General features: G+C 46.3%; 1 protein-coding gene across 1 annotated transcript in view; it reads right to left on the bottom strand.

Moving 5' to 3' along the window:
• Window positions 1-240: 240 nt before the first annotated feature.
• Window positions 241-20869, bottom strand: part of LOC144805742 (uncharacterized) — a 57858-nt gene continuing 37229 nt past the window's right edge. The window contains 2 exon segments of the mRNA XM_078672227.1: window positions 241-2594; window positions 9779-10006. Coding sequence (XP_078528353.1) covers window positions 1759-2594; window positions 9779-10006 — 1064 coding nt within the window. The 3' untranslated portion in view covers window positions 241-1758.

The raw sequence follows: 20869 nt of genomic DNA, 5'->3' as shown, positions 1-20869 counted from the left end.
AGCTCCTTAGCCTGCGACTGATAATTGTTACTTTGTGCCCCAGCACTGCAGACACAGGCCTCTGAGTGTTTGTTTGTGTGAGTGGCGCAGGAGAGGAACAGAGAACTTGACAAAATTAGCCCTTCTATTGCTTAATACATTGTAAATGTGAAACACTTTGGGTCTTAGGGGCTGGATAAAGATTAACATCAGGAAACAATCGCAAATTAAAAGCACATTTTATTTATTCGCTGAAAACTCTTTAAAAATGTAATTTCCAAGTTCCACATATCTTTTTTAAAATATTTACACTTTCAGTAATTTCCAAGTTTAGTTACAAACTAATAGCGGAGAAAACACATGATGTATAAAAACTGAAACCAAAAACGTATTTTTACGTTATTTTATGTTTCTTTTTTTTTGTTTTTAAAACAGGCCGTCAACCTTTCACATGAAATTATTATAAGGGCCTGACATCACTTTTGTGATGTCACTACATGTGACGTCACTGTGATTTGCATATGATGATGGGCTCCTTCACTATTTTCCTTACTTGTGCCCTGTTTATTTGCATGACATGGTTCTATAGGTATTAAAAATAAACATATAAATTCACAGGTGTTCTGCACGTTTCTCTGGTGATGCCACACATTGACATGTATTCGGCTGCTTCTTCTATTTTTAGGTGAGTACAAATAACGTGTCGTTCCCCCTCCTTCCATTTCTCTCTTTTTCTCCCCTTTTCTTTGTCTCTCTCGCTCTCTTCATCTCTTCCCTCTCTATCTCCCACACACTCTGTTAGCATTAGCTTCATGAATGTCACTGCCACTTCTGGCATTCATACGACAAATCCTTCAAAACATTTGAGGACAAGGGATAATCAGTGTGGAAGACGAGTTGCTGGGAGTGCAACTGATTGTCCTGGCACATATATGCTTTTGATGTGGGATTTCGCTATTTCATCACATTCTTCAAACAGAGTCTGCTGCTTACAGTGGCTCAATTCTGGTAAAAAGTAGAGTTTGGCAAGTCACAAAATGAATAGGGAGAGCCAAGTCGGAGTGGAGCCACGGGATCTAAAAATAGGTTATTTCTTAAACACCTGTGTTTCCCTTTAGTTCATTACATATACTGCAGTGGCATTTGTTAATAGTAATACATACATTTTACCAATGAAGCTTCATATATCCAGAGCCCTGACAACATGTCCACTCTGGGTGTGTCGGGTTTATAGGTTTTATCACTATTTCGACAAGTTAGCTAAAAATACCATTGTTAGTCCCAGTATTGTTCAGTGTTGCTTTTACGGGAAGTGTGATCAGGTGCGATTGAATTTTTTTCTTTGTATCTCTTCTTCATCAAATAAAAATGAAGAATGTTTCTTTTAATCCACATTGTGTTACTTCCCACTATGTATCCTGGTGCATCATGTTGCTTTGCTTTGTGTACGGAAGTGAACAATCTCTGGAAACAAACACTTTTATAACTCTGCAAATACTGATATCTGTTTTTCTTCTTTACTGCTAGTCGGGTCTTCTATAAAAAGCCCTTCACACTTTCAGTGCCCTTCTATGTTTTCTCCCTGTGTGTTCGCTGATGACTTTGTAGCTCTGATAATCGACTAAAGATCTTCCCACATTCATTGCACTTGAATGGTTTTTCTCCTGTGTGAGTTCGCTGGTGATACCTTAAAGCTGAAGATCCGCAAAAGCTACTGTCACATTCACTACAATCGGGTTTTTCCCCTGTGTGTGTTCGCTGATGACTTCTTATGTGTGATCACCGACTATAGCTCTTCACACATTCACTGCACTTGAATGGCTTTTCCCCTGTGTGTGTTTGATTATGTCTTTGTAGGGTTAATAACTGACTAAAGCTCTTTACACATTCACTGCACTTGAATTGTTTTTCCCCTGTGTGTGTTCGATTATGTGTTTGAAGGTGTGATAACCGACTAAAGCACTTTGCACATTCACTGCACTTGAATGGTTTTTCCCCTGTGTGTGTTCGATTATGTGTTTGAAGGTGTGATAACCGACTAAAGCACATTGCACATTCACTGCACTTGAATGGTTTTTCCCCTGTGTGTGTTCGATTATGTGTTTGAAGGTGTGATAACCGACTAAAGCACTTTGCACATTCACTGCACTTGAATGTTTTTTCCCCTGTGTGTATTCGCTGATGTTTTTGCAGGTTTGATAAGTGAATAAAGCACTTTGCACATTCACTGCACTGGTATGTTTTTTTCCCAGAGTGTGTTCGCTGATGTCCTTGTAGGTATTCTAATCGACTAAAGCTCTTCCCACATTCACTGCAGTTGAATGGTTTTTCCCCTGTGTGTGTTCGCTGATGACTTTGGAGGTTTGATAACTGACTAAAGCACTTCCCACATTCACTGCACTTGAATGGTTTTTCCCCCGTGTGTGTTCGCTGATGACTTTTTAGGTCTGATAACTGACTAAAGCTCTTCACACATTCACTGCACTTGAATGGATTTTCCCCTGTGTGTGTTCGCTGATGTCTTTGTAGGTCTGATAACTGACCACAGCTCTTCCCACATTCATTGCACTTGAATGGTTTTTCTCCTGTGTGAGTTCGCTGATGATACCTTAATGCTGAAGAGCTGCGAAAACTACTGTCACATTCACTACAATGATAGGGTTTTTCTCCCGTGTGTGTTCGCTGATGACTTTGTAGGTATGATAAATGACTAAAGCACTTTGCACATTCAGTGCACTTGAATGTTTTTTCCCCTGTGTGTGTTCGATTATGTGTTTGAAGGTGTGATAACCGACTAAAGCACTTTGCACATTCACAGCACTTAAATGGTTTTTCCCCTGTGTGTATTCGGTGATGTGTTTGGAGGTTTATTAAGCGACTAAAGCACTTTGCACATTCACTGCACTGGTATGGTTTTTCCCCTGCGTGTGTTCGCTGATGACTTTGTAGGTCTGATAACTGACTAAAGCTGACCTGCCTGAGCCGTGTTGGAGGCTCACTCGACTTGCTCCCTGAAATTGCTGGAAATCACCCACACCTTGCCGGACCCGCTGCGCGGGTCCGGCTGCGCCAGGAGACACCCTGTGGAGGCGCTGGGAGGGGAGCGCTGTTCAGGAAGAACTTCGTCCACTGGCAGGGCTGCGAGCAGGCTAGCAGGGACTCCATTGTCCAGGAGTCCCTGCGTGCTACACCTGTGGCCGCTCTCCCTGCCGGCCACGCCCCCTGACAGCCGCTGAAATCTGCCTCGCCCTCTCGACCCAGCGGGAACCGTTGTTGCTGACCTGCCTGAGCCGTGTTGGAGGCTCACTCGACTTGCTCCCTGAAATTGCTGGACATCTTGGGAAATCACCCACACCTTGCCGGACCCGCTGCGCGGGTCCCGCTGCGCCAGGAGACACCCTGTGGAGGCGCTGGGAGGGGAGCGCTGTTCAGGCAGAACTTCGTCCACCGGCAGGGCTGCGAGCAGGCTAGCAGGGACTCCATTGTCCAGGATTCTCTGCATGCTACACCTGTGGCCGCTCTCCCTGCCGGCCACGCCCCCTGACAGCAGCTGAAATCTTCCTCGCCCTCTCTACCCAGCGGGAAACGTTGTTGCTGACCTGCCTGAGCCGTGTTGGAGGCTCACTCGACTTGCTCCCTGAAATTGCTGGACATCTTGGGAAATCACCCACACCTTGCCGGACTCGCTGCGCGGGTCCCGCTGCGCGGGTCCCGCTGCGCCAGGAGACACCCTGTGGAGGCGCTGGGAGGGGAGCGCTGTTCAGGAAGAACTTCGTCCACCGGCAGGGCTGCGAGCAGGCTAGCAGGGACTCCATTGTCCAGGAGTCCCTGCGTGCTACACCTGTGGCCGCTCTCCCTGCCGGCCACGCCCCCGGCCCACTCTCGCCCTATTCTATTGGGCGGAGTAACCGCTGCGCGGGAGCGAGCGGGAGCGACCGGGGCGAAGACCGGGCAAAGAGCAGGCCGTTTGAGGCCGTTCGAGTACGGCAGAGTCCGGCCCGGGCCCACCCCCCCTGGCCGTTTGGAAGTATTTAGCATACAAACCTTTGCCTCTTGGGTTTGCAAGGACGGTCTAAAGGTAACTGTGTGATCTCTTATCTTACCCACATCGTACAATGCCCTTAAGGTCAGGTAAAGAACGCACAGTCCAAATCCATACTACCAAGGGAGTCGTATCAGGCCCCCTTGACGCCTTTATCACACGGGCTACGGGGATATTGGAGAAGGAAATTGCCATGGTCGAAAAAAGACTCTCGCTTGATCTTATAAGCGGAAAGCGTTCATCGCTGGGGGAACTAGCTACCATTACCAGCCCCGTAACTCATGCTGCTTTCAACTGTGTCCAAACATCCTCCACGGACGCTATTGTCCATCTAGAAAGCGGGGGGGTGAGTCCTACTGCTTCTACTTTGGAGGAAGATGGGTACAGTGCAGATGACTCAGAAGTTAGCCAGAGGGCCGATTTACAGATTAGCGGGGGGCTTGAACCTAGCCAGATATCTGGATACCTACCCCTTAATGTCTCTAATACTGTTGACATCGTGGATTCCCTAAACACTAACACTGACTTTAACACCAAAAAGAGAAAACAAGATTCTAGACTGTCGGAGGGGAGAGAACGAAAGATCCCAAAAATAAAAGACGCCCCAGATAAAGGGAGTCAGGGCTCGGAGTATCCTGTTGACATACAAAATCCCTCTGCGTTTTTTAATATGTTGTGCCCTTCCCTCACTACACTGGGCTCTTCAAACACCTGCCCCACGTGCCTTAATAGCGATGAAATACTGCTAGTAAAAATGGAGGCCATGTTCAAAACTTCATTACTACCGGTCTTGGAGCGGACAAGGCTAATGACCTCTAAAATCGACAGCATGGAAGCCGTAATCAATTCAAACCATGCCATGCTACAAAAATTATCTGGTACTAGTCACATAGGAGTTAGCAAAATACAAACAGCCCCAAAAAACGTAGTTAGTAATAATATGGCAACAAGCAATACAGCTCATAATAAAACACCAAGACCAAATATCAATATGCCCACAGGGGGGTAGAAGCAAAAAGCCACATCCTCTAAACCATCTACGAGCACTTTAACACAGGTACCCAAGACAACGGTTACTGAGAGACATAATTCCCGTGGGCATCAAAGTACTGGGCCACCGCCTCAAGTTAAAATAAACCCTGCCCCCCCCCGCCCCCAGCCACATAGAGATATAGTTGGCCAACGCAGTAACAATAACCATAAGGAAGGGAGACACAGAAGATTTACCACCCCCCGCGCTGATCTACCTGTTGAAGCAACTCAACACACAATAGTCTTGACAGGTGTTGCCCCACTAAAACCTGGCAGTAAGGAGTCGTATGGGGATCTCCGTAACAAAGTAATTTTCTGGCTAAATAAAAATCGACCCTTACCCCCCTCCTCTCCTACTGAAATCTTATTTGTAAGAAGAGTGGACTGGGTGGGCCATGGGACCAAGGATCTGGAGGGAGATTGTATTTTGATCTCGTTCAAAGACCCATGGGTGGTTGACTCTATTTGCAGAGAAGCTAGATTTGCTAGACAGGGGGATGTCCAAACTTTGGCCCTATCGTATTTTTACCCACATAGGCAAAGACCCATCCAACCATATCCCACCTTCCGTCAGCCCCCAGCTATAAGATACCCCCTGGCATTAACCCCTCTTGACCGCCAACGCCCATTCCTTTTCAAGCATTTTGGCCCCCTTTCTGACCTTGAGGCCATAGATTGACTTCACACAACGCTTTGTGAGTCCTCCCTTGTTAAAGTAGTTGGTCATGAGCCAATAAGGTGTAGTATGGAGACCTTAAACCCAAATGATAACTTAGATGCAGTTAAGGGAGGTCTTGAGACAAGGGCAATTAATCTACCTGCATCCAAAGATGATCTAGATGCTATGTTAAATGCTGATTCCATGGACAATTTCAAGTTCACGGAGAACAAGAAGGATAGGGGGCGCAAGCAGGCACCTATCCTAGTTTCATCTTTGCAACCTCCCCCTGCGGTCCCAATCATTGACAATCTAAAAATCTTATCTTGGAATATCGCAGGAATTAAGGCCCGCATGTCCTCTGCAGACTGGCTGGAATTTGTGGACAAATATGACATTATTTTGCTCCAAGAAACCTGGGCAATCGAACCAGTCTTTAAGTTGGGTTATGCAAATTTCTTTAAACCTGCGATTAAAGGGGGTAAAGGGCGTGCCTCAGGTGGTTTATTGATTTGGGTGAAGCAGTCATTGGGCCTTTATCCAACAGAGTTACATGTCCAGCATCCGGATCTCCTTTTAATTAAACTGAGTAAGGCTAATCAACATGATCTGTACCTTTTCAACATATATGCCAGAGGTATGCCTGGTGGCGTAGCCCGCCGTTGCTGAACGTTATCGACCACAAACTTGCTGAAATAGGCAGTGGGAATGTCATCATCTTAGCTGGAGACTTAAATTGCACCATAGAGCCATTGCTAGATATGGGGGACAGTTGGAGCTCGGCTGAGGATGCTGTTTGGGACATACCTGATCTGATGGTTGATAAAATGGCTAAAGCAACTGAGGCAGCAGTGAATTGGATGGCCCTATGCCTAAATAGGGGATTCCGAGCTTGTAATGGCCGCACAAGTTCGGATAAAGAAGCTAATTGTACCTTTGATAATGGACTAAGGCGGAGCCGCATTGACTACGTTTTGTTAAAATTGGAATATTGGCCTTCACTAGTAGACATGGTAGTAATACAACGTCCGGAAAGCGACCATAATCCGCTGTTATTATCATTGAAACTGCCAGATATAAAGATACTAGAGGAGCCTACTTTTTCACAAACAGGGGACGTTTTGTTAACCAATGACAGGAGGAGGTTGAAATGGTCCAGGATAATGGAGGATGAATCCTTATGGGACAATGTTAACACAATGGGCAAAAATGTGTACAATGACATGTTAAAAATTGATTTGTTGGGGGGAAGTCCGGACTTGGCAAACAATGTTATTAATCTCCACACTAGTTGCTTTGACCATCTAAAGTCCCTACTTTCCCTCCCTTGTCGAAGTGTTCCCATCAAAGCCAATTCCCTTCGCCAAAAATGGTATAACAAAAAATTTAGGGAGGCCCATTCTGATCTTATTAAAACTATCAAATCTCGTGATATGGTTGCAGTCAAAGCGGCTAGGCTTCATTATAGAAAAACCCAGTGGGAATCTAAACGGGAGTGGGAGGACAGGTTTTGGTTAGATCTCTTGGACGCCTCCACCTCGAATAATCAGAAAAAGTTCTGGGACCTAGTCAAGTGGGGGAAGGATCCAGACTCGAGCACCCCGGCCAACCATGTACCCTTAGATGAGTGGGTAACATTCTACTCTGCCCAATTCAGAGCCGATAATTCCAAACCCTTAAAAACTACGAGTACGACACTCCCGCTAAACACCCACGGGGAGAAACTCATTTTTTCAGTAACAGAGACCGAGCTGGCATTAGGCTTGACCCTGCGAGGGAAAGCTCCGGGCATGGATCTTATCCCAGCGGACCTGTTTAAATCAAACCCAGCCTTGTGGCTCCCTTACATGACCATGATCGCTAACTCTTTAGTCAAAGGAGCTACAATCCCAAAATCATGGAAGGGAGCTGAGATAATTCCAATATTCAAAAAAGGTGACAGGTCCAACCCAGGGAATTACCGCCCTATCAGTCTCATTGATTCCATACAAAAAATCATCGCACGTATGGTCTTGGGACGGGTGCAGGGCTGGATCGAATCTGAGGACATATTATCTCCTATGCAGGCGGGCTTTAGATCAGGCATAAGCACCATAGATCAGGTGTTTAGATTATGCCTGATCTATTGGAAAGTGGTCTTGCTTGGCGGCGGTACCATCTTTGCTGCATTCATTGACCTCAAGTCCGCCTTCGATCTAGTGCCAAGGGACAAACTGTGGGGAGTGATGGAAAATCTAGGTTGTCCTCCAGAACTACTTGACCTCATAATTAAATTCCATGGGGATAATTATGCGAGGGTGAGGTGGGGAGGCCAGGGCCAAGTGACGGAAACATTTCCCGTAACTAGAGGTGTCCGTCAGGGGTGCGTCCTGGCACCAACACTCTTCCTCTTATTCATCGATCAAGTGGTGAAATTTTTTATGGACACCCCCACTGATGCACCAATGCTGGCTGGGAAGAGATTCTCACTGCTCATCTTCGCCGATGACACCCTACTCCTCTCTAGAACACGCAGCGGACTGCAGCGGGCCTTGGACCGCTTTGAGGAGTTTTGTGCCATTAACAATCTTGCGGTGAACGTGGGTAAAACAAAGTTCATGTTTTTTTCTAGAAATCATTCTGTCCGGAGCTCTGTGAGCTTGAATGGCGTTAATCTCGAGCAAGTCGAGACTATGACCTACCTGGGGGTTACTCTTGACAGCCGCTTGAGATGGAAAGATCAAATTAATACTCAACATCTCAAGCTTGCACGGTTAACGGGCTGTCTTATAAAAGAGCAAAAGAGATCCATCACTAAGCGGGTTCTCCCAGCTCTCAAGATCTATGACGCCAAAATCACCACTGCTATCCTATATGGCGCGGATCTCTGGGGCCATATGGATCTCCTTAATCTCTTTAAAACCCAATGTAAGTTCTTAGGGAACCTGGTAGGCTTACCACAGTCGACTCCATCAATCCCGCTCTGTTTGGACCTGGGGTGCCTACCGATTAACGAGATGGCTAGATTTAGGCTGGTGGCCCTTTGGAGGCGAATATGGACCTCCCCTGACCTGTCTCTATTCGCGAAAGAACTTGCAGAAGTCAGGTCAATCAGTGGATCTGGAAAAATCCCATGGCTTCAAGCTGTAAAAAACATCCTCATTGACATGGGGTTAGTACAGCTTTGGATATCTCCCTCATCCAATGCTTTTCCTTCTAAACAGGAGTTTAAAGCCTTGTATTGGGCCTCTGTTCGTCTAAATCGAGTTTCACTCTCCAGCAATACTAGCCTCACGGGCAGGTTTCTTACATTCAAGCTAGACCTGTCCCGTGAGCCCTATTGGGATATAATAACCAAACCACTGGACAAGAAACTGTACCATCAGTTCAGAGTGGGTGCTCTTCCCTTGAATACTTTTGTAAACAAATGGTCTACGGGGGTGTCAAATTTCTGTGAAGGCTGCCCGGGCCAGAAAGAATCAGAGGGCCATTTTCTTTTTGCCTGCCCCCGTTATTTGGTGCCACGAAAGAAATGGTTAAAACCACTGTTTCAGCGTTTACCATTTAGAAAATCTGCCGATGCCATCTGGGCGCTAAAGATTAACACCTCTGAGGTCTTTGTAGTGAGCCTAGCTAAATATCTGGGGTGGGCCTGGCTCATAAGGTTAAAACTTATGACAAAGTTGCCAGAGCCCGCAAATAGTGTTTCATAAAGTGATATACTGTTTACTGCCTAAACACTCATTTTCTACTATTTGCATTGTCGCATTTTATATCATGCATTGGTTTCCCATTGAGTGATATGACTTGATATGTATTATTAAACCTCTATGTCCTTATTCAGGTTTCTCACCCTAGATGTTTAATACTTTTTCTTAACTTCTTAACTCCTTTAAAATCAATTTATCTTAGGTTATTATTGTGTGGTTTATATGGTTTGCTTCACATGTATATAGCCTTTGCTCACTAATGTTTTGTACTTCTTCTTTTTTTTTTTTTTTTTTTTTTTGCTAAGAGTTTTTTAACTTACTGTTTTTTAATGTATTATAATGTGTCTTTTATGATTTGCCAAAAATCGAAATAAAGACTTGAAACCTGACTAAAGCTCTTCATACATTCACTGCACTTGAATGGCTTTTCCCTTGTGTGTGTTCGCTGATGTCTTTGTAGGTCTGATAACTGACTAAAGCTCTTCCCACATTCATTGCACTTGAATGGTTTTTCTCCTGTGTGAGTTCACTGATGATTCCTTAATGCTGAAGAGAAGCGATAACTCCTGTCACATTCACTGCACTGGTATGGTTTTTCCCCCGAGTGTGTACGCTGATGACTTTGTAGGTCTGATAACCGAATAAAGGTCTTCACACATTCATTGCACTTGAATGTTTTTTCTCCTGTGTGAGTTCGCTGATGATACCTTAATGCTGAAGAGCCGTGAAAACTACTGTCACATTCACTACAATGATAGGGTTTTTCCCCCGTGTGTGTTCCCTGATGGCTTTGTAGGTTTGATAAATGATTAAAGCACTTTGCACATTCAGTGCACTTAAATGTTTTTTTCCCTGTGTGTGTTCGATTATGTGTTTGAAGGTGTGATGACTGACTAAAGCACTTTGCACATTCACAGCACTTGAAAGGTTTTTCCCCTGTGTGTACTCGGTGATGTGTTTGGAGGTTTGATAAGCGAATAAAGCACTTTGCACATTCACTGCACTGGTATGGTTTTTCCTCAGTGTGTTCGCTGATGTCTTTGTAGGAGATCTAATCGACTAAAGCTTTTCACACATTCACTGCATTTAAATGGCTTTTCCCCTGTATGTGTTCGCTGATGATTTTGTAGGTTTGATTACCTACTAAATGTCTTGACACATTTAATGCACTTGAATGGTTTTTGTCCTGTGTAAGTTTGCTTATGAAGCTTGAGTACTGATGACAAACTAAAGCTTTTGCTGCATGCGTATGATTCTTCTTTCTTGGTTAGTGTCTGTGGGTTGGGTATATATTTGTCTATATCCCATGATAGTATTTCCTGATGGACCAACATGGCTGATAAAGCACTTGTGTTTTTCTCACACACTTTATATGTGTGCAGCATTTAGCACGTTTGATTTCTGTTTTAACAATAACATGCAATAGCCACCAAATATTTGCCACACTCCTAATACGTATTAGGTGTCTTTGTAGGTGATTGTGCCTTTAGATTGGATTATGGCTATGCACGCTTGCGGGTAAAGATGTATCTTCCTTCTGCCGGTGCAAATTGGGACAGTCTGTTGTATTGTAGATAGAAGAACTCCTCTTTCCTTTACCCGTCAGTTGTCCGGCTCCACTCTGTAGTGCTTTTCTCTGGTTACTGTTTGGCCACAAAGAGTTTACAATTCACATAGAGGACTGAATGATGGCATCATTTTAGAAAACTGAGCACTGCGGTAATCACATCATACCAATCCCATGATCAAAGCTGGTGTTGGACACTTGTTTATACAGGAGGCGGTTTGTTATTGTTGTTGCCTTAATTTTCCTAAGGTCATTTCTTCGTCTTGTGGCGTGGAGGTGCACAGCTCAGTTCTTACAATCAATGAACTGCCCTTGATGCTTCATCCGGGATCTGTCAGTTTGTGTGCAGGTTCCTGTGTCGCCGACTGGGCTGATGTTTTCCTGAATACTGCAGCTCATTATTTCTGCTATTATTGAAGATTTACAGCATTCGCTTCATTATTGATGGTCATTTCATACGTTCAAGGCTTGTTTTCTGCTGGATGTAAACATATTTAACATTACTAAATTGAAACATAATGGAATGAGAATTCAAAATGTTTAACTGGTTGTAAAAGACATTTCAGGGGAGATTTACTAAATCTCCACGCAATGCAGCGCAGCCCTTCCCCCCGCACGAGGCTGCGCTGTGTGACAGGGAGGGAGCAGGAGAGCATATTTTCAAAGATATGGCTCTCTCCTTCCCTTTCCCTTCCGCTGGCACTGATTACAGCAGCCCTGCGCCATGCACACACTTTAGCACCAGAGCCCTAACATGTGTGTGTGAGTCCAGCATAGGTTTTGTACAGGAAGGACACCCTTCCTGTACACAATACTATGCCTAGACATGAGGGAAACCTTTTCCCACTTTGTATACGTGTTGCAGAGTGCAGCACGCATGCAAAGTTAGAAAAGGAAGGAGAAATGAAAGCATTTCTCCTTCCTTGCGCCTAGTTTAAAAAGGTGCAGTTTTCTCACGCTAAACCCAATCTACGGTTTTTGGTAAATTGGGTTTAGCGAGAGAAACCTTGGGTGGTTGCACGGGAACGCCAATCCACCACCCTTGGCAGGCCACCATGGCACAAAGTAATGCGAAACAATGCTATTCGCAGTGTCACATTATTTTTACGTTATTTCCAGCGCAAAAAAAGTTTAGCTCTGGAAAGTAAATTAGGAAAAAAGATTTTGCGCCATTTTATGCCACTTTTGTGAAGCACAGTGCAAAATTATTAGTTAATCTCCCCCCTCTTCTTTACCGCCTTTGAAACTTAGCAAGGAATATTTCTTCATTCACAGATATTTAACAAAAGTCATTTTGATCAGGTGCCATTTTAATAATGTCTGAAAAGGAGGCGATTTGCCAGGGTTTACAGAGTAAGGGCGCTCCCGGGGCACCCAAGTGCTAGAGGTATAGCTTGAGATAGACGCATAGGGTCAAGATTTCATTTAAACAACAATAGATTTTAGAAAAAGAGATAGATCAGGCGGGGCTGCAAAATTTCCAGTAACTCTTTACGGGGCTTTTGTGTAAAACAGAACGAGGTGTTCACTGTAAGGCCTGTCCTATACATTATAAGCGTATATAAGGCAAACAAACGTTGGTTCATATAATTTAATAATCAACAATATCAGTTTTTTTGTACTTATAGAGAATCCATCACAACCAATAATTTACCTGACATATCCCTGCAGCAGGTGTGTGCATATTACTCTTTTTCCCCCTGTCCCACCAATACATGGCATCTGGCATGATGTTGTCCGTTTGGGGCCCTGGATGCCACTTTGTGACTGGATGGGCACTTGGAAGATCGGAAGGAGTTGCCAGTTATCCACAGGTGATGCAGCATTTATACCTTTCCATATTCCTCATATTCAAGCTTACTAATTTCCTGTCCTTCGGTCTCCCTACTGCCCTGTGGCTACCCACTCACTCTGTGGGGTTCATCAGAAGTCAGATAATGGCCTGATAGTCACAAGGCCATGGATCTCACTTCTTCTACAACACTTATTGCAGACATAGGGCCTAGTTAGGAGTTTGTCCAACAGATTATTGCCTCAAAACTAGGGGTGGTGGAAGAATTCTGATCTGCCAGGGGAGCTTGCAAAGTTTTGCCCACAGGTGCGGAGTTCTAAAAAACTCCACAAAGTGATGCAGAACTGAGGTTTTTTTCTCAAGCGGTTCGCCAACGGTAAGGTGGCGAGCGCTTGTGAGAAAATATAATGCGCTAGACCTCCTGGCGAGATTTCTCATTTAGGGAGGTTGCGACCACTTGAGTGTAGAAATCTGCCATTCTCGTTGATGAAGCTGCCACTCAATTAGAAAGTCAATTCGAGCGGCAGAAAGCAGCAGCGCCCTCTGGCGTGACGCGTAGTGCCGTTCATGCTGATTTTACAATGCGGGACAAACTCCTGGCACTGAAGATCAGTGAGAGCAGCGCAATTTAACAAACTCTGCCACTTACGGAAGTCTTGTAGAGTGTGGAGTTTTGTGGGTTCCGGGAGAGTAAAACTCGGCGAACTACACCAAGGCATAATCAAAACGTGACAGATATCCGGTCTGCCTTATTTTAATTGCCACAGGATGTAATGCATTTTTAGTGGGGCGGGCAGGATACCTGTCATATTTGTGATGGAATAAACCATCCGCTGAAATCTAAATTAGGCCTTTGGTGTACATTGAGTCCAGTGTGGCTAGCTGGGCTTGAAGGGTCTAGTGGTTTGTGGGTCTCTCACTGTTTTGAGGTCATTGCCAGGCAGAACTTCTCTCAGCAGCGCCTTGTGCAGATCTTTCTTCCAGGCAGGACCTCCGTCAGCTGTGCCTTGTACAGATCTTCCTTTCTAGGCAAAACATCTGTCAGCTGGGCCTTGTGCATATCTTCCTTTCAAGGCAGGACCTCTGTCCGCTGCACCTTGTACAGATCTTCCTTTCTAGGCAGGGACTTCTGTCAGCTGTGTCTTGTGCAGATCTTCCTTCCAGGCAGGACTTCTGTCAGCTGCGCCTTGTGCAGATCTTCCTTTCAGGCAGGACTTCTGTCAGGGATGTTTGACGTTTCAACGCATGCTTTTACAACGCATTCCATTACAACGCAGGTTTTACAACGCAAGTCGTTACAACGACTTGCGTTGGGGGGGTGCTGGATAGTGAATAGTTTAATTTACTATTCCAACTCCAGTCCCCGTGGAAAGTAGGGAAGGTGTTGGATAGTAATTAAACTATTCCCTATCCTAGAGCGCCCCCAGCGCAATGCGTTGTAATAACTTGCGATGTAAAAGTTGCGTCGTAATGGTAGTGCATTGCAAAAGTTGCGTTGTAAAGGATGTTCCCCTCTGTCAGCTGCTTTTGTGCAGATCTTCCTTCCAGGCAGGAATTCTGTCAGCTGCGCCTTGTGCAGATCTTCCTTTCTAGGCAGGACCTCTGTCAGCTGCGACCTGTGCAGACCTTCCTTCCAGGCAGGACTTCTGTCAGCTGCGCCTTGTGCAGATCTTCCTTTCAGGCAGGAATTTTGTCAGGGATGTATGACGTTTCAACGCATGCTTTTACAACGCATGCCATTACAACGCAGGTTTTACAACGCAAGTCGTTACAATGACTTGCGTTGGGGGGTGCGGGATAGTGAATAGTTTAATTTACTATTCCAACTCCAGTCCCCGTGGAAAGTAGGGAAGGTGTTGGATAGTAATTAAACTATTCCCTATCCTAGAGCGCCCCCAGCGCAATGTGTTGTAATAACTTGCGTTGTAAAAGTTGCGTCGTAATGGTAGTGCATTGCAAAAGTTGCGTTGTAAAGGATGTTGCCCTCTGTCAGCTGCTTTTGTGCAGATCTTCCTTCATGTCAGGACTTCTGTCAGCTGTACCTCGTGCAGATCTTCCTTCCAGGCAGGAATTCTGTCAGCTGCGCCTCGTGCAGATCTTCCTTTCTAGGCTGGACTTCTGTCAGCTGTGCCTTGTGCATATCTTCCTTCCAGTCAGGACTACTGTCAGCTGCGCCTAGTGCCGATCTTCCTTCCAGGCAGGACGTCTCTCAGCTGCGCCTTGTGCGGATCTTCCATCGGGCAGGACTTCTGTCAGCTGTGCTCTGTGCAGATCTTCCTTCCAGGCATGACTTTTGTCAGCTGCGCCTTGTGCATATCTTCCTTCCAGGCAGGACTTCTGTCAGCTGTACCCTGTGCAGATCTTCCTTCCAGGCAGGACTTTTGTCAGCTGCACCTTGTGCAGCTGACATCGTCCGGAACGGCCCCACTCAACCCCCCCTACCGACGGCACGGACAGCTCTCACATCCAGCAGCGGGACCCGCGAAAGAACCGGTACCCTAGACAACGGACTCCCACAAGGGAGTCAACACAGGGGTCCAGGGGAGACCCAGCCAAGAGGCCTGGAATCCAATCCCATTGGAACCCCGTCCCCGTGACGGGGCCACCGGAGTGCCTCCCAACAAACAAAAAAAACGGAAGACCACTCTAACACTCACCGGAGTGACTCCCGCACCCGTGGCATCGCGCATCGAAGCTCGCAGCGCCTGGAGGCCACAAGCAGCAGAGTCACAGGACCCCCTTGCCCATCAGATAATAAGGGCGCCGCAGAGGCCCCAGCGGAGCACTGTCCTCCAAGGGAGCGGAGCCGAAGAGGAGATCCGCAATAAAGGGCGCGGGCAGCGTGGGTGAGCCCACGCTCGTCTTCACCCCGTAGTGCCGTTCATGCTGATTTTACAATGCGGGACAAACTCCTGGCACTAAATATCAATGAGAGCAGCGCAATTTAACAAACTCTGCCACTTACGGAAGTCTTGTAGAGTGTGGAGTTTTGTGGAGTTCCGGGAGAGTAAAACTCGGCGAACTACACCAAGGCCTGATCAAAATGTGACAGACATCCTGTCTGCCTTATTTCAATTGCCACAGGATGCAATGCATTTTTAGTGGGGCGGGCAGGATACCGGTCATATTTGTGATGGAATAAACCATCCGCTGATCTCTAAATCAGGCCTTTGATGTACATTGTGTCCAGTGTGGCTAGCTGGGCTTGAAGGATCTTGTGGTTTGTGGGTCTCTCACTGCTTTGAGGTCATTGCCAGGCAGAACTTCTCTCAGCAGCGCCTTGTGCAGACCTTTCTTCCAGGCAGGACCTCCGTCAGCTGTGCCTTGTACAGATCTTCCTTTCTAGGCAAAACATCTGTCAGCTGGGCCTTGTGCATATCTTCCTTTCAAGGCAGGACCTCTGTCCGCTGCACCTTGTACAGATGTTCCTTTCTAGGCAGGGACTTCTGTCAGCTGCGCCTTGTGCAGATCTTCCTTTCAGGCAGGACTTCTGTCAGCTGTACCCTGTGCTGATCTTCCTTCCAAAGGGGCCAGACAGATTTATTTTACAATTTATGATCTCAAACAGCAGATTCATTCTGGAGGGTCATCTATTTTATTTTAGTTTTTTGTATTTTTCGAAAAACATTTTGATATTTAAAATATGTCATCAAATAAACAGTCATCAGACAGTGAAAGATACATACAGACAATAAAAATGTGCAAAAATATGTACAAGTGCTATACAAGTGATCAAGAATAAATGCTATACATTGACACACGCAACACCAAACAATGTTGAATCAATTACCTAACAAGACTTAAACATTAGGAACCAGTCCTTTATATTGGGTACAAAAAGACAAACGGACCTCTAATCACAGAGAGCTGCCTGCCTGTCTGACTGAGCCAAGGGTATGGAAAACAAATTTCCAGGGTTGCACAACAAGGGATAACACTGTATAAGTCTCAATGGTCCTAGCGGCACCCAAATTCTTTTTCCGAGGCTCAGAGTCAACGCGTTTCGAACCTCAACGCTAGTAAGGGCCGAAGACGGCTGTAATGCCAGAAACCGGTCCCCGGAAGCTTGTTTCCTTCCCAGTGTAAGAATTGGCTTTTGGTTTGCCCTGTTCCCATCATGCACTGGGAAAGGAACAGACTAATTTGCATACAGCCAGGTTCTGAAACTGGGATGGTGCAGTGAGCTAAAAAACGGTGTTGGATCTAGCCCTGATCTCTTGACAGGGTGAGAGTATTCTGCTTAATTCAGAGACTCTGTCCCTCACCACCCCTTGTTGTAAATATTTTTGTCCACCCTAAGCGTGGAAGGGTATACTCAGACATGAGTCCCTTGCTCATTGCACCATCAGGATTCAAGCAAGCCGGGCCGAAGACGGCTGTAATGCCAGAAACCGGTCCCCGGAAGCTTGTTTCCTTCCCAGTGTAAGAATTGGCTTTTGTAGTTTGGTTTGCCCTGTTCCCATCATGCACTGGGACAGGAACAGACTAATTTGCATACAGCCAGGTTCTGAAACTGGGATGGTGCAGTGAGCTAAAAAACGGTGTTGGATCTAGCCCTGATCTCTTGACAGGGTGAGAGTATTCTGCTTAATTCAGAGACTCTGTCCCTCACCACCCCTTGTTGTAAATATTTTTGTCCACCCTAAGCGTGGAAGGGTATACTCAGACATGAGTCCCTTGCTCATTGCACCATCAGGATTCAAGCAAGCCGGGCCGAAGACGGCTGTAAGCCAGAAACCGGTCCCCGGAAGCTTGTTTCCTTCCCAGTGTAAGAATTGGCTTTTGTAGTTTGGTTTGCCCTGTTCCCATCATGCACTGGGACAGGAACAGACTAATTTGCATACAGCCAGGTTCTGAAACTGGGATGGTGCAGTGAGCTAAAAAACGGTGTTGGATCTAGCCCTGATCTCTTGACAGGGTGAGAGTATTCTGCTTAATTCAGAGACTCTGTCCCTCACCACCCCTTGTTGTAAATATTTTTGTCCACCCTAAGCGTGGAAGGGTATACTCAGACATGAGTCCCTTGCTCATTGCACCATCAGGATTCAAGCAAGCCGGGCCGAAGACGGCTGTAATGCCAGAAACCGGTCCCCGGAAGCTTGTTTCCTTCCCAGTGTAAGAATTGGCTTTTGTAGTTTGGTTTGCCCTGTTCCCATCATGCACTGGGACAGGAACAGACTAATTTGCATACAGCCAGGTTCTGAAACTGGGATGGTGCAGTGAGCTAAAAAACGGTGTTGGATCTAGCCCTGATCTCTTGACAGGGTGAGAGTATTCTGCTTTATTCAGAGACTCTGTCCCTCACCACCCCTTGTTGTAAATATTTTTGTCCACCCTAAGCGTGGAAGGGTATACTCAGACATGAGTCCCTTGCTCATTGCACCATCAGGATTCAAGCAAGCCGGCCGAAGACGGCTGTAATGCCAGAAACCGGTCACCGGAAGCTTGTTTCCTTCCCAGTGTAAGAATTGGCTTTTGTAGTTTGGTTTGCCCTGTTCCCATCATGCACTGGGACAGGAACAGACTAATTTGCATACAGCCAGGTTCTGAAACTGGGATGGTGCAGTGAGCTAAAAAACGGTGTTGGATCTAGCCCTGATCTCTTGACAGGGTGAGAGTATTCTGCTTAATTCCGAGACTCTGTCCCTCACCACCCCTTGTTGTAAATATTTTTGTCCACCCTAAGCGTGGAAGGGTATACTCAGACATGAGTCCCTTGCTCATTGCACCATCAGGATTCAAGCAAGCCCGGCCGAAGACGGCTGTAATGCCAGAAACCGGTCCCCGGAAGCTTGTTTCCTTCCCAGTGTAAGAATTGGCTTTTGTAGTTTGGTTTGCCCTGTTCCCATCATGCACTGGGACAGGAACAGACTAATTTGCATACAGCCAGGTTCTGAAACTGGGATGGTGCAGTGAGCTAAAAAACGGTGTTGGATCTAGCCCTGATCTCTTGACAGGGTGAGAGTATTCTGCTTAATTCAGAGACTCTGTCCCTCACCACCCCTTGTTGTAAATATTTTTGTCCACCCTAAGCGTGGAAGGGTATACTCAGACATGAGTCCCTTGCTCATTGCACCATCAGGATTCAAGCAAGCCGGGCCGAAGACGGCTGTAATGCCAGAAACCGGTCCCCGGAAGCTTGTTTCCTTCCCAGTGTAAGAATTGGCTTTTGTAGTTTGGTTTGCCCTGTTCCCATCATGCACTGGGACAGGAACAGACTAATTTGCATACAGCCAGGTTCTGAAACTGGGATGGTGCAGTGAGCTAAAAAACGGTGTTGGATCTAGCCCTGATCTCTTGACAGGGTGAGAGTATTCTGCTTAATTCAGAGACTCTGTCCCTCACCACCCCTTGTTGTAAATATTTTTGTCCACCCTAAGCGTGGAAGGGTATACTCAGACATGAGTCCCTTGCTCATTGCACCATCAGGATTCAAGCAAGCCGGGCCGAAGACGGCTGTAATGCCAGAAACCGGTCCCCGGAAGCTTGTTTCCTTCCCAGTGTAAAAATTGGCTTTTGTAGTTTGGTTTGCCCTGTTCCCATCATGCACTGGGACAGGAACAGACTAATTTGCATACAGCCAGGTTCTGAAACTGGGATGGTGCAGTGAGCTAAAAAACAGTGTTGGATCTAGCCCTGATCTCTTGACAGGGTGAGAGTATTCTGCTTAATTCAGAGACTCTGTCCCTCACCACCCCTTGTTGTAAATATTTTTGTCCACCCTAAGCGTGGAAGGGTATACTCAGACATGAGTCCCTTGCTCATTGCACCATCAGGATTCAAGCAAGCCGGGCCGAAGACGGCTGTAATGCCAGAAACCGGTCCCCGGAAGCTTGTTTCCTTCCCAGTGTAAGAATTGGCTTTTGTAGTTTGGTTTGCCCTGTTCCCATCATGCACTGGGACAGGAACAGACTAATTTGCATACAGCCAGGTTCTGAAACTGGGATGGTGCAGTGAGCTAAAAAACGGTGTTGGATCGAGCCCTGATCTCTTGACAGGGTGAGAGTATTCTGCTTAATTCAGAGACTTTGTCCCTCACCACCCCTTGTTGTAAATATTTTTGTCCACCCTAAGCGTGGAAGGGTATACTCAGACATGAGTCCCTTGCTCATTGCACCATCAGGATTCAAGCAAGCCGGGCCGAAGACGGCTGTAATGCCAGAAACCGGTCCCCGGAAGCTTGTTTCCTTCCCAGTGTAAGAATTGGCTTTTGTAGTTTGGTTTGCCCTGTTCCTATCATGCACTGGGACAGGAACAGACTAATTTGCATACAGCCAGGTTCTGAAACTGGGATGGTGCAGTGAGCTAAAAAACGGTGTTGGATCTAGCCCTGATCTCTTGACAGGGTGAGAGTATTCTGCTTAATTCAGAGACTCTGTCCCTCACCACCCCTTGTTGTAAATATTTTTGTCCACCCTAAGCGTGGAAGGGTATACTCAGACATGAGTCCCTTGCTCATTGCACCATCAGGATTCAAGCAAGCCGGGCCGAAGACGGCTGTAAGCCAGAAACCGGTCCCCGGAAGCTTGTTTCCTTCCCAGTGTAAGAATTGGCTTTTGTAGTTTGGTTTGCCCTTTTCCCATCATGCACTGGGACAGGAACAGACTAATTTGCATACAGCCAGGTTCTGAAACTGGGATGGTGCAGTGAGCTAAAAAACGGTGTTGGATCTAGCCCTGATCTCTTGACAGGGTGAGAGTATTCTGCTTAATTCAGAGACTCTGTCCCTCACCACCCCTTGTTGTAAATATTTTTGTCCACCCTAAGCGTGGAAGGGTATACTCAGACATGAGTCCCTTGCTCATTGCACCATCAGGATTCAAGCAAGCCGGGCCGAAGACGGCTGTAATGCCAGAAACCGGTCCCCGGAAGCTTGTTTCCTTCCCAGTGTAAGAATTGGCTTTTGTAGTTTGGTTTGCCCTGTTCCCATCATGCACTGGGACAGGAACAGACTAATTTGCATACAGCCAGGTTCTGAAACTGGGATGGTGCAGTGAGCTAAAAAACGGTGTTGGATCTAGCCCTGATCTCTTGACAGGGTGAGAGTATTCTGCTTTATTCAGAGACTCTGTCCCTCACCACCCCTTGTTGTAAATATTTTTGTCCACCC

The sequence above is a fragment of the Lissotriton helveticus genome (assembly GCF_964261635.1).
Source record: "Lissotriton helveticus chromosome 1_1 unlocalized genomic scaffold, aLisHel1.1 SUPER_1_unloc_21, whole genome shotgun sequence".
Lineage (NCBI taxonomy): Eukaryota > Metazoa > Chordata > Amphibia > Caudata > Salamandridae > Lissotriton > Lissotriton helveticus.
The sequence above is the reverse complement of the archived record's forward strand: the minus strand, read 5'-3'. Positions and strand labels throughout refer to the sequence as shown.